General features: G+C 42.6%; 1 protein-coding gene across 5 annotated transcripts in view; it reads right to left on the reverse strand.

Annotated features, from left to right (window-relative positions):
- The window catches only part of FAM184B (family with sequence similarity 184 member B), a 132206-nt gene that overhangs the window by 78882 nt on the left and 38152 nt on the right, over positions 1-15172 (reverse strand). For all 5 annotated transcript variants that reach the window (XM_044294158.1, XM_044294150.1, XM_044294142.1 and 2 more), the window contains one exon: positions 10684-11448. In XM_044294158.1, coding sequence (XP_044150093.1) covers positions 10684-11448 — 765 coding nt within the window. The remainder of the gene's footprint in view (positions 1-10683; positions 11449-15172) is intronic.

Here is a 15172-nt window from a genome sequence, read left to right on the forward strand (position 1 = left end):
GTTGGAAGACCATTTCAGGTGACTACCTCTTGAAGCTCATCAAGAGAATGCCAAGAGTGTGCAAAGCAGTAATCAAAGCAAAAGGTGGCTACTTTGAAGAACCTAGAATATGACATATTTTCAGTTGTTTCACACTTTTTTGTTATGTATATAATTCCACATGTGTTAATTCATAGTTTTGATGCCTTCAGTGTGAATCTACAATTTTCATAGTTATGAAAATAAAGAAAACTCTTTGAATGAGAAGGTGTGTCCAAACTTTTGGTCTGTACTGTATATATAGCGAATAAAAAGTAGAGCAGCACTCCGGTGTGGAGAAAAAAAGAAAACTATTCATTCACCCAGTAGTGACGCAACGTTTTGGCTCCAACAAGAAGCCTTTCTCAAGCGAAAAATCCGGTCAGAAAAAAGAAAATTAATTGTCATGCTGTGGATTTTAAAATCCGCACGGAAAAAAATCTGCATTGTGTGCATAAAAATTTCAAATTCTCATAGAATACAATGTACATGACCTACGGTGCGGACAGTGGCGTACACACAATCCATGGGGCCTCGATGCGAAATTTATCCATGGGGCCCCCTCCCCGTCGACGCCCCCCCAACCCGCCACCTAAATATGTAGGCTACATTATGTTTTATATAGACTAGTAGCTCAGAATTACACCAATATCCATTTACTATTACTGCCAGAACATGTTGGGTGTAGTAGTTTCAGCCCAACTGGGCAGTCAGAGGTTGTAGGCTACAGAAATATAGCAGAGCTAGTTATAAAGCCATCTATAGGCCAATGAAGTATTTTACCATATGAAGGCAAAAGAAATGCATGACAAAACCAGCTCTGCTACATCCAAGCATATACTAGAAGCTCAGTAGAAATGCCTACACAAAAGAGCTGCACCCCAAGACAACAGAAAAACCCCCATTACTTCATAGCACAAGTCACCAGTCATAGCTTTACATATATTGCCCAATTCTCAGCCCCCATCAGACCTCACTCACTCTGAAAGCCGGACCGGCTTCTTTGCGCAGCGCTCTCCCTTTCTTTTCCGGCGCCTTCTCCCTGCATCTCAACGTCATGTCCGGCACGCCGCACCGCCGGCCGGGGAGGAGACTCAAGGGAGGGTAGGGCTGGCAGCAAGGAAACTCAGCACTGGGGGGCGGGCCCGGTCGCAAGTACGACCCCTGCGACGCCTGTATGTACGCCCCTGGGTGCGGATTTTCCGCATGAAAATCCACACAGAAAATCTGCAATCAAACCTGATCGTGTGCATTTAGCCTTTGATCGTGTGCATTTAGCCTTATAGTCCTATTTTCCTACAGGGCGTTCTTTTTAGTTATTGCCTCATTTTTGGACACCTACAGTGTGTACAGTTGAAACTAGAAGTTTACATACAGTATATAAAAAGACACATATGCATGTTTTTCTCAATATCTGACATGAAATCAGAATAAACCTTTCCTGGTTTTGGTCAATTAGGATTACCATAATTATTATTATTTGCCAAATGCCAGAATAATGAGAGATAAAATGTTTTAAGGCATTTTTATTACTTTCTGCAGTCAAAAGTTTACATACATTTCATTAATATTTGGTACCATTGCCCTTAAACTGTATGACTTGAGTCAAACGTTTTGGATATCCTTCCACAAGCTTCTCACAATAGTTGGTCGGTATTTGGGCCCATTCCTCGTGATAAAACTGGTGTAAACTGAGCCATGTTTTTTGGTCACCTTGCTTGCACCTGCCTTTTCAGCTTTGCCCATAATTTTCAATAGGATTGAGATCAGGGCTTTGTGAAGGCCACTCACAAAATATTGACTTTGTTATCCTTAAGCCACTTTGTAACCAGTTTGGCAGTATGCTTCGGGTCATTGTCCATTTGGAAGACCTATTTCCGCCCAAGCTTTAACTTCCTGGCTGATGTCTTGAGATGTTGCTTCAGTATTTCCACATAATCTTCTTTCCTCATGATGCCATCTATTTTGGAAGTGCACCAGTCCCTCCAGCAGCAAAACATCCCACAACATAATGCTGACACCCCCCGTGTTTCACAGTTGGGATGGTGTTCTTAAGCTTCCAAGTTTCTCCCTTTTTCCTCCAAACATAACGATGGTCATCAGGGCCGGCGTCATAACCCGGCAAAATCGGGCAAGTGCTGGGGCCCAATGCTCCTGTGGGGGCCCACTGAGCTGCTATGAGCACTTCCATCAATACAGATGGAAGCTCTCATTGCTGTCATTTCACTTACACAGTACCCCTCTGGTGGGCCCTCTTAGTCACATGAGGCCGGCTGCTGCAGAGACTCAGACACGCCCCTTCTACACAGGACATACTGCCTGAGGAGAGAGACCGGCAGGGCTGGGGCAGAAGTGTGAACACAGGTTGTCAGTGAGTCTGCACTGTGACTGTCTCTTCTCTGTGGGACAGGAGGGGGGGGGGACTCTTCGATCTGCTGCTGAATGCTGCTTTATTCTATTTAGTTGTTTTACTGTTTCATTAACCCCTTAGGGACCGGGCTCATTTTCACCTTAAGGACCAGGCCATTTTTTGCAAATCTGACTAGTGTCACTTTAAGTGCTGATAACTTTAAAACGCTTTTACTTATACAGGCCATTCTGAGATTGTTTTTTCGTCACATATTGTACTTCATGACACTGGTAAAATAAAGTCAAAAAAATAAAAATTTTTGCATAATAAAATACCTAATTTACCAAAAATTGGGAAAAATTAGCAAATTTCAAAGTTTCAGTTTCTCTACTTCTGTAATACATAGTAATACCCCCAAAAATTGTGATGACTTAACATTCCCCATATGTCTACTTCATGTTTGAATTATTTTGGGAATGATATTTTATTTTTTGGGGATGTTACAAGGCTTAGAAGTTTAGAAGCAAATCTTGAAATTTTTCAGAAATTTACAAAAACCCATTTTTTAGGGACCACTACAGCTCTGAAGTCACTTTGCGAGGCTTACATAATAGAAACCGCCCAAAAATGACCCCATTCTATAAACTACACCCCTCAAGGTATTCAAAACTGATTTTACAAACTCCGTTAACCCTTTAGGTGTTGCACAAGAGTTATTGGCAAATGGGGATGAAATTTGAGAATTTCATTTTTTTGCCTAATTTTCCATTTTAACCCATTTTTTCCACTAACAAAGCAAGGGTTAATGGCCAAACAAGACTGTATCTTTATTGCCCTGACTCTGCTGTTTACAGAAACACCCCATATGTGGAGATAACCTACTGTACGGCCACACAGCGGGGCGTAGAGTGAAAGGTGCGCCGTATGGTTTTTGGAAGCCAGATTTTGCTGGACAGTTCTTTTGACACCATGTCCTATTTGAAGCCCCCTGATGCACCCCTAGAGTAGAAACTCCATAAAAGTGACCCCATCTAAGAAACTACACCCCTCAAGGTATTCAAAACTGATTTTACAAACTTCGTTAATCCTTTAGGTGTTGCACAAGAGTTATTGGCAAATGGGGATGAAATTTGAGAATTTCATTTTTTTGCCTAATTTTCCATTTTAACCCATTTTTTCCACTAACAAAGCAATAGTTAACAGCCAAACAAGACTGTATCTTTATTGCCCTGACTCTGCTGTTTACAGAAACACCCCATATGTGGCCGTAAACTACTGTACGGCCACACAGCGGGGCGTAGAGTGAAAGGTGCGCCGTATAGTTTTTGGAAGGCAGATTTTGCTGGACTGTTTTTTTGACACCATGTCCCATTTGAAGCCCCCTGATGCACCCCTAGAGTAGAAACTCCATAAAAATGACCCCATCTAAGAAACTACACCCCTCAAGGTATTCAAAACTGATTTTACAAACTTTGTTAACCCTTTAGGTGTTGCACAAGATTTAATGGAAAATAGAGATACAATTTCCAAATTTCACTTTTTTGGCAGATTTTCCATTTTAATATTTTTTTTTCCAGTTACAAAGCAAGGGTTAACAGCCAAACAAAACTCATTATTTATGGCCCTGATTCTGTAGTTTACAGAAACACCCCATATGTGGTTGTAAACCGCTGTACGGGCACACGGCAGGGCGCAGAAGGAAAGGAATGCCATACGGTTTTTGGAAGGCAGATTTTGCTGGACTGGTTTTTTGACACCATGTCCCATTTGAAGCCCCCCTGATGCACCCCTAGAGTAGAAACTCCAAAAAAGTTACCCCATTTTAGAAAGTACGGAATAGGGTGGCAGTATTGTTGGTACTAGTTCAGGGTACATATGATTTTTGGTTGCTCTATATTACACTTTTTGTGCGGCAAGGTAACAAGAAATAGCTTTTTTGGCAGTTTTTTTTTTTGTTATTTACAACATTCATCTGACAGGTTAGATCACAAGGTAATTTTATAGAGCAGGTTATCACGGACGCAGCGATACCTAATATGTATACAATTTTTTTATTTATGTAAGTTTTATACAATAACTTCATTTTTAAAACCAAAAAATTGTTTAGTGTCTCCATAGTCTGAGAGCCATAGTTTTTTCAGTTTTTGGGCGATTATCTTGAGTAGGGTCTAATTTTTTTCGGGATGAGATGACAGTTTGATTGGCACTATTTTGGGGTGCATATGACTTTTTGATCGCTTGCTATTACACTTTTTGTGACGTAAGATGGCAAAAAATTGCGGGATGAGATGACGGTTTGATTGGTACTATTTTGGCGTACATGCGACTTTTTTGATCACTTTTATTACCTTTTTTGGGAAGTAAGGTGGGCAAAATTTCAATTTTCTCATAGTTTTTATTTTTTTATTTTTATGGCGTTCACTGTGCGGGGAAAGTAACATGACCATTTTATAGATCAGGTCGTTACGGACGCGGCGATACCTAATATGTGTAGTTTATTTTATTTTTTTAATTTTTATTTAGTGATAAATGTTTGTTTTTTTTATCTTAACTTTTTTCACTTATTTTTTTAATTTTTTGACCCAGACCCACTTGGTTCTTGAAGATCCAGTGGGTCTGATGTCTGTAAAATACAGTACAGAACCTATATAGGTTTCTGTACTGTATTTTACTTACACTGAACAGATCTATGCTTTCAGCACAGATCTGTTCAGCACCATGGACAGCAGGACGCCTGAGCAGGCGTCCTGTTGCCATGGGAATCTTCCCCGTCTGCCACAACTTCGCAGACGGGGAAGGGTGAGGACGGGGCTTCGGGGGGGCTGTCTGGGGGCTCTCTCCCTCTCCCATCGGGGGGCTGCAAAGGCACAGCAGCCCCCCGATCGGAGAGGGAGGGAGCTCCCTCTTACTGTTAACCTTTTCCATACAGCGGTCCGTACGGACCGCTGTAGACCGCTGTATGGAAAGGGTTAAACGGCTGACATCGCATCAACGATGTCAGCCGTTTATACCAGGGTGCCAGCAATGTGCTGGCACCCTGGTATACCCACTGTACACCAACGATTACGCAATGGGAGGCGGGCGGGGGATCGCGATCCCGCCTGCCGCACCGCCCGCCTCCCGCAATGCCCCCACCGCCTGTGACACCTACCCTGCACCACCCGCCGCCATCAAATCGTGCAGGGGTGCAGGGGGGGGGTTGTACAATATTGATTTAGGCACTCTAAAGTTTCTGATCCCCGCGGTCAGGAACCGCGGGGATCAGAAACTGCAAAAAGCGCAGCAAAACGCAGGTCTGAATTGACCTGCGGTTTGCTGCGATCGCCGACACGGGGGGTCACATGACCCCCCCTGGCGTTTTAACAGGATGCCGGCTGAATGATTTCAGCCGGCATCCTGTTCAAATTAACCCCTGGGGCGCCGGAATGCCGATTTTAGAGTTAGGACGTACCGGTACGTCCTTGGTCCTTAAGGACTCGGGAAATAGGGCGTACCGGTACGTCCTATGTTCTTAAGGGGTTAAGCAGTTTGCCTCCATGACACCTGCCATTACCCCTCATATTATTCTGTCCTATGTCATCCTCGTGGATATCCTTCGCTCTCCTTTTCTCCCTCATGTATCCAGAGCTCCTGTTCCACCCTCCTATCTCCTATTGCTGCCCTGCACAGACCTCCTGCCCCTACTTGTATGAATCCCCTTCAGAGCCCCTTCCACCTACTTGCTGTGTCCACCCCTCCTGTCCATCCAGGGCCCCTGTCTCACTCCTCTGCCTCTCATTATGGTGGCATCTGAACCGCATTCACCATAAGGACCTTCTAACGTCACAGGGTCATGTGACTGTGCCCCCACCCTGTACTGTGCCCCTCACCCCGTACTGTGCCCCTTTATACCCTGCATTGTGCCCTCTTACCACACCCTGTACAGTGCCCTCTTATACCCTTTTATCCGGTCACTGGATGGTGGTTTTATCATTGTATGGCGGTGTTATCACTATATGGCGGTGGTATCCAATAACTGCATGGCCATAACTGTAACCCCTTCCCTGCCCACGCCACTTTTTTTAGACCTGGCATGAGCGGGAAAAGATACAGATTGCGGTGTTAAGGACCTTTGCGCCACAATCTGTGTTACAAATACGCCTAATATAGACGTATTCCTATATAATAAATGACCCCCTAATTGTATTATTATTCGGGGGTAGGGCTAATATCTTTATAGTATATAGAATCTAGTGTATTATACTGTGCCCTGTATTTACCAATAGATAAATGATCCTTGGGAAGCATAGCCCTCACCCCTGACCACCAGGACCAGGTAGTGCTCTGTCAGTACATGGTGGCCTCCCCTCTCCACCATGCTGCTCCGCTGTGTACTAGTGCTTATTCTGACACTAGGGCTGGGTTCACATCCCACTTGTGCCATCTATTTAATGTATACCAAAAATGTATACATTAACAGATGCCTCAGACTGATGCCGTACAGTGGCGTCCGTTCACCATACAGTTCCATGGTAAACAAACATGTACGTTAACGTATGCGTTTTTTACTGGACTCTGCAGGATACAAAAACGTGGAGTGCTGCACATTTGTAGATATCAAACCTATAGGAAAAACGTGATGTGAACCCACTAGGGGGGCGTACTAAAATTTGCTGTGGGGCCCTTTACAAAGTATAATGACCCCCAGTGTCCCCCATTTAGTATAATGATCCCCAATGACCCTCCATTCAGTATAATGACCCCCAGTGACCACCATACAGTATAGTGACCCCCAGTGCCCCTCCATACAATATTCACCCAGTGTGGGGGCTACTGTGGGTCATTATTCTGAATGGGGGGCGACTGGGGGTTATTATTCTCAATGGAGGACCCCAGTGGGGTCATTATACTGTGTGTGGGGCCACTGGGGGGATTATACAGTGTGGGGGGCATTAGGGGGTCATTATACTGTGTTAAGGGCCACTAGTGGTAATTATACTTTATAGGGGCCACTGGGGGTCATTATACCATGTGGGAGCCACAGGGGGACATGTAAATGTAAAAAAATGCCTCAAGGGGGCCCAATGGTCATTATGGCCAAAAAGTTTAATTTTAGTTTAGGTTTTTGAGGAGGAAAATAAGAAGAAGAAAAAATTGAACCAAAAGGTGTGCTTTTGGTGGGTTTTGAACTAATGGTGGTCTGTGGATGACACTATTATGGGGGATCTGTGGATTACACTGTTATGGAGGGGATCTGTGGATGACACACTGTTATGGGGGATCTGTGGATGGTACTGTTATGGGGGGGATCTGTGGATGGTACTGTTATGGGGGGGATCTGTGGATCACACTGTTATGGGGAGATCTGTGGATGACACTGCTATGGGGGGGAATCTGTGGATGACACATATATAGCACCTTATGCTATATATGTGTCATCCACAGATCCCCCCATAACACTGTCCTAGTGTAAATAGTGACCCCCAAATACAGGGGTTGGAGGCCGGCAACATGTGTAGGAATCGCGGCAGGGCCCGGTGCAGTCACTGTTCTGCCCCGCTCACAGCAGTATTTATTAAGCAAAGTCATGGGTAAACTTTGTTAAGTTATAGCAATCCTATGCAGCAGTAGTGCATGTAGTGCTCACTATGAAACTTCCATAGCAGGCAGGGCGGTCGGCAGCGTAACGTCACTCACTCCATCACGCGCCTACTCCACGTGCTTCATTCATAAAGTGGGAGGAGCATGTGCGTGAGGAAGTGAGTGACCGGCCAGCCTGCCTGCTATGGGAGCTTCGTAGTGAGTACTACGTGCACTACTGCTGCAGAGGATTGCTATACTTTAACAAAGCTTTACCCATGACTTCACCGGGGCCCGGTGTAATAGAGAACAGTGACTGCACCGGGCCCCGCTACGATTCCAACATAATTTATTGGCCTCCAGCCCCTCCCCACTGATACATCGCAGGCCGCGCTGTGCAGCATCGGGGCCGGCGATGTATCAGTGCAAAGTACAAATGGCAGCATTCATCCCTTAAGACGCACTGCCATTTCCCCCCACTTTTTTGGGGGGAGGGGAAGTGCGTCTTATAGAGCAAAATAAGGTAGGTCTTTGTTCCTGTGAGCATTTGCAAACATTAATCTGGCTTTTGTATGTTTCTTTTGGAGTAATGGCTTCTTCCTGACAGAGTGGCCTTTCAGCCTATGTTGATAGAGTACTCGTTTCACTGTGGCTATTGACACAATCTTACCAGCTTCCGCCATCATCTTCACAAGGTCTTTTGCTTTTGTTCTTGGGTTGATATGCCCATGTCCGACCAAAGCACGTTCATCTCTGGGACACAGAACCCGTCTCCTTCCTGAGCGGTATGATGGCTGGACATTCCCATCTTGTTTGTACTTGCATATAATTGTTTGTACAGATGAACGAGGCACCTTCAGGTATCTTGAAATTGCACCAAAGGTTGAGCCAGACTTGTGCAAGTCCACAATTCTCTTCCTGATAGCTTGGCTGATTTCTTTACACTTTCCCATGATACAACACAAAGGAGCAGTGTGTTTTAAGTGTGCATTTACATACATCCACATGTGTGTCTCTCAGAACCTTCCAAACACATGACACCATCATATGGGCAGTCCAGAATTGTTTAAAGGCATAGTAATCTTAGTGTAAGTAAACTTTTAACATTGCAGAAAGTAATAAAATTGCCTTAAAACATTTTATCGCTCATTATTCTGGCATTTGGCAAATAATAATAATTATGGTAATCCTAATTGACCAAAACCAGGAAAGGTTTATTCTGATTCCATGTCAAATATTGAAAAAAACATGCATATGTGTCTTTTTATATAGTGTATGTAAACTTCAGGTTTCAATTGTAGCTACTGGGTCCATAGACACTGGGCAGGAACACAGTTTTCCTTTTACTGCAACGGAAAGCATAGTCTGTACTTTTCTATACAGTTGACCATGCAAAATAATGTTAATTACATTGGGAGACATGTAGCCAAAACTAAATGGACAGAGTCTAAATCTGGACACATTTATTAAGATGGACATTTTATAAGCTAGTCTAAGGCCCCATGCACGAGACCGTGTCAGTTTTGTGGTCCGCAAGTCGCGGATCTGCGAAACATGCATGCCGGCCACGTGCATTCCACATGTTCCTATTCTGCACTTTGTTAAAAATGCCTATTTTTGTCTGCCAAATGAACAAGAATGGGACATGTTCTATCTTTGTGGGACTGTGAAATGGACATATGTACGTGGACAGCACATGGTATGTTGTCCACATTTTTTTAGGCCACATTGAGATGGATGGGTCCTCATCCGATCTCCAGAAAATGTGATGTGGACCAAAAGTACGGTCATGTGTATGGGGCCTAAAACAGAATCTCATTATATTAAAATAGGACCAAATTTGATAAAAGATCCAAGCCTCTTTACAAAATTGGTCCATTTGAGTTGTTCTGAAGATGAAACATGAACTTTACGCCAGCTATGAATGACGTTTATTTCATTTCTGTATTGCGTTCTGTGTGAAATGTGTTGGACATGCCCCCTTCCAATTAACCCTACTCACTTTTCTTAGAACTTTTTAAAACTAGTGACTGGAGTGAAAAGTAACAAATTATAGTGCAAATTTGGCATGCTCCATGATTTGCGACATTTCTACACCATGGCGCAAACTACCACAAATACCTTTGGTAAGGTTCATGGCAGCATGCTTTTGCCAATAAGAATTTTTTTATATTTTGCTCACATAAACCTGAATGGGAGCCACAACCACATTAAAATATGCAACCGCATTTTATATATATTTTTATGCAAATGTATCAAATAATCCTGCTTGAAGGAGGCCTAAATGTTCTTTTATATGTTGAATTCTCATGCCAAACTATTTTGTGTGTTAGCCCCTGTGTTTTTGTGTTAGCTTCTGTGACTTGAAATAATTCTGGAGCATCTTAGAACTCTGCATTGTGTTATTCTTCTCGTATCCCTTCTGGAAATGTATGACTAGACAATTGGGTGTACCATTTTCCTTGTCAATAGTGGAAGTCCTTACACAACTTGACACTGCCTAAACATTGTCAGGCTATGCAAAAACACATACAATTGAAAAGGGGAATGGTGAAATATACAATAACTCCCTATCCTCAAGTTATCCTCAAGCCTTTTTTCACACACTGTGGATGTACTTTATAATGGGCTCACTGGTTTGACCCTTTACAGACATCTAATAGATGTCCATATCTAAAGGATTACCTGACGGTGGCAGGGAGTATAGCAGCAGAAAGGGACGGTTGGACAGTTCCACTGATCACCCCCCTGTTTACCTGTACCATGTCCTTCATTTTATGAGAATGTTGTTTGACTTCCAGCATTTCCAGCTCCTTTGCCTCCAGATCATCTTTCAGCAGTTGGAGTTCCTGTAGTGTAGCGGCTTCCTTAGCCTGGCTGCCCTTCCTCTGCTCCTGCTCCTTATTTTGAAGCTGTTTTATCATTTCTGTGACGGACTGCTGCAGAGCTTTTCTTAAGTTTTCCTTCTCTTTGACATAGCCGCTGTGAAGTTTGCTTGTCTTAAGTGTGTATTCCTCCGTTAATTTGCGGTTCTGTGTTTTCAGATTTTCTACTTCTTTGCCTAACACCTGGATTTCTTTTTTAAGTTTCTCATTTAGTTTTTCAACAGACTTCTCCTGGTCACTCGAGGAGCATTCTTTTCTTAGAGCATCGGCCTCCTCTGTGAGTTGCTGCAGACGGTTTTCATAATCAGTCTTCATAGAGAGCATTTCTTTCGACAAGGAAGCTATCCTTTCAGCTTGCTCACACTGAGTCTTTAGTTCCCTTTCTTCTGACTGTTTTTTGTAAGTGGCAAAATCGGCTAAACTTTGTTCTTTTATCACATTATTTTTCTCCAGAGCCTCCTCAAGATTCTGTATCTGCAGTCTTAGGTTCTTCTCCTCCTCTAACATGTTCTCGTATTGGAGAACTTTTTCTTTTGTGTCATGCGAAATTAGGTCAACTTCATTTTGATGGGCTTCTTTTAGAGTAAGTATATTTACTTCATATTCATCAATCTTGAGATTCAAAGAATAAATTACCTACAATAAGAATACAAGACATAAAATAAATTAATTCAATAACATTAATAGGCTTTAATACATGATTCTGCACTCACTATAACATCCAAGCTATATCCTACTCTTCTCTTTCTCGAGTGACTTTTCTTGTGTGGTATGGTGGCCTAGGCCTCCCCTTCCTTCTCACTACTGAGACTTAGTTGTAATTGCTGCCTTACTGGCTAGACCAAAAATTCCATATGCATTTATGAACAATATATCCTATGTGTTTTCCCAATTCCTATAAAAGGAGTTGTCCCCAATTAAAGAGTACCTCCAGTTATAAACAACTTTTCATACATCAAGACAAGTGAAGATACGAAACTTAGTCATATATCTTGTTGCTCTTTTATCACTTATCTGACCCTACTCCATCCCCGACCTTTGCCTCCTGCACTGATCACTCACACAGAATTTACATTAAGTGATCAGGTTACAGTTGCTGCCCATAGAGGTCTATGGAAGGGTGAGAGAGGATGGAGAGAGCAGGAGAAAAGCTGCTATGATATCTCCAATACACAACACACAGACAAAAGGAGATTTTGCGCCCCTATCTCTCTCTCACACTATCAGAAGGAGCAGCATAGAGGACATTTCTAGAGATAACGGCAGCCTCTCTGTGTGTCTCTCTTACACTCTGCAGAATGTAACAGTAAAATCTAGAAACAGGAGCATTTTTTATATGACCTTTACAAACAAAATGATATTTACCTGCCTGGGATCACGTGACCACCAGACTGGCTGCGGGCTATTCTTCTGATGCAGTGACCGGATGTGCTCTTCTTTCTTCCTGTTCGTCAGCAGAGCAGGAAGAAAAATAAGTACATCTGGTAACAAAGGAAGAGCCGCAGCCAGTCGGGTGGTCAAGTGATCCCAGAGGGATTTCAGAATCGGCTGAGTGATGGAGGAGTAAGTGCTGATCAAATTGTCTTCTCTGTACAGGTTAGCTGAAAATGTTTTTTTTTTGTTTGCCCAATGTACCCCTTTAAATTTGATCAATTATACTATAGTTTTAAATCATAGCATTATTGCATTATAAACTATGGCATAATTATTCAAATTTAACTTTGCTTCTTTAGATTCAACCACAAAATATCATGATAACTTACAAGAAATTTCAGTCTAAGCTAAGCTTCCACCATAAAGTACATAAATGGGACATCACAAATATGAAACTGTGCATGTGCTAGCTCCAGAGGAGACTGGCCTATTTGCACAATAGCTCAGTAAAAAGGTTTTGTTTAAAGGGAATCTTTTACTATTAAAACGTAGTACAATCTGTTACAGAGAAAGATGAGCTGAGCAGATTGATATATAGTTTTGTAGGAAAAAATTCTGAAAAACCTGTAATTAATTTATTTAAACCTCTGATCTTTTTATGCTTAGGAGAAATGTCGGCGGTGCCATTCAGTGACTGACAGCTAATGCTGCATGACTTAGCATACAGGAAAGGCTGTCAATCATTCAGTACTACCACCCAGATGACTTCTAATTGTTATGGTGGCACTCCATGCCCACCACCATCTCACTATCCACGGTGGTCACGGGCGCCGCATCACTCATCTAGCTTCTGCCCAGAAGCCAGACTCCTGTGTCCCACATTGCAGGCTGCAGCTTGGCTGCAAGGCCTTTCCCTGTGTGTGTATTACAGAGGCTTTCCCTGCAGCACTGCTGGAGTTAATTCCCTTTCTGATCCTGTGTTCAGCTGCTTGACATATGAGGTAAACAACTCTCCTATAAAGCTGTGCTACTGACCTCAATTCCTAGCCTGAGCAATTGGTCTCTACAGATCTTGATAGGTCTCTACAACTTGCTAAAGCTTGTAAAGAGCTATAATCTATTTGTCTGTGTACTGACTTTTTCCTGTTTCCTGGATTCAGACCCCCTGTCACATAACATGTGCCTGTTCACTGAACTCATCCTGTGCTGACGGACCTTTGGACTGTTTCACGGATTTGCATGAACTCTATCAGCCCTGAGATCAGCCTGTTACTGGCTGCCTTTTTCTCAGTGCCCCGTATAGGCATCTCTGAACCCCATGGCTCAGCAGCCAAACACACCGTGACTATTTCAAGAGGTAGCAGTTTGGTGGCTCTCCTGCAGTGAAGGTCAGATCCTTGTATCAGGGATAAAGGGTAAATATTAGGGGACTGCCAGGATAACGTCCTCAGAGCTAGCCCAAAGTCAAACCGGTTAGTTGGCACAGTGGGTCCACATCCACTGTCCAATGAATACATTACAAAGTTTACTAAAATATTTCACATGTGGTGGATGTCCAGCTAGCCCTCATCCTAGCCCTGACTCCTATTCGTATGAACGGACCTTGAGGGTAGGAATGTTCATACACTGGAACCTAAGACTCTGGAGAAATTTGGAAGAAATATGTGTGGAGGTGGATCCAGCGAGTAAAATCATATCTTCTTTATTGATTACTGTTCACATTAAAAGATTCACACCATGATGTCAATAAAGAAGATATGATTTTATTTGCTGGATCCACTCCTTTTCTTTCAAGTTACCAAAATATTTCCCATAAAACTATATATCAATCTGCTCAGATCCTTCTGCTCTATAACATGCGGCTTGAAGATTGGTGACAATTACCATTTAACATTTTTTTATCACATATATTCTGAGAAGTACCGTATTTGTTTTTGCAGCAGCCAACTATTTTTATATCAGTGCAGCATTCTGTCCCTGTAAAAGGACCCTAGGTCCATGTGGCTATTTGAATGTCTTGTATATTGTTTGTCTTGGAAAAACACATCCATGAGATAAATAGCCAGACTAAGTAGCTTGTGTCTCGGTGCCTTAGCACTGACTGTCGAATGCTGGCTTTGTATAAAGCAGAACATCTCCAGTTACATCACATTTCACGTAATCTCCTTTTAGCATTCATCTAGGAATGTATTCAGTACAAGCCATGTTTATGGACTCAGACATATGATATGTCAAAGATGTTGTCAGCCTTTTAATACGTTTGTGTCAAGAAGATCACAACATCGTACTGGACAGTACTCACTGTGCAATGGGTTTGCGTGCAGAAAGCAACAATAGAGAGACATGGGTCTGCATAGGAACTGTATACATACTGGATTAAACTGGATTTTTTCCTTTATTAGTGCAGTAAAATAAAGATTATAAATGTATGCATATCCTTTAAGTCCTTCCCCTCCCAATGTAAATAAATATGCTATTGTGGGCTCATCCTTATAACATACAAACCTCTAATTCTGTTAAAGGGGTTGTCCGGGCATTTAATATTGCCTACCAAATATGCAAAAATTATTCCTGGCCAGTGGCCATACTTTTTTTTTTTTTTGCCTTTTCTGCCCCAACTCTATCTGTTCTTGCACCTTCACTAAAATAATTTTGTAAATGGATTGCAATCACCCATGTGCAAAGTCTGAACATAGAACCAGGAAAGTGACATACTTTGAGTCTTTTTTTGCACATTTTTGCCAGGTTGACTTTTTTTTTTTTTTTTACATACAAAGAGTACGCCCTAAACAGGGTGTGAACAGAGACCTACCAAGGACTTTTCAATCACTGCCATACTACAGCAGTGCCTTAAATGGGGTTGTCTGGGTTAAGAGCTGAACCCGGACATACCCATAATTTCACCCAGGCAGCCCCCCTGACAAAAGCATCGGAGCATTTCATGCTCCAATACTCTCCTAGTGCAGGGCAAGGGCTCTTTTATTTA

The sequence above is a fragment of the Bufo gargarizans genome, chromosome 1 (genome assembly GCF_014858855.1).
Source record: "Bufo gargarizans isolate SCDJY-AF-19 chromosome 1, ASM1485885v1, whole genome shotgun sequence".
Taxonomy (NCBI): Eukaryota; Metazoa; Chordata; class Amphibia; order Anura; family Bufonidae; genus Bufo; species Bufo gargarizans.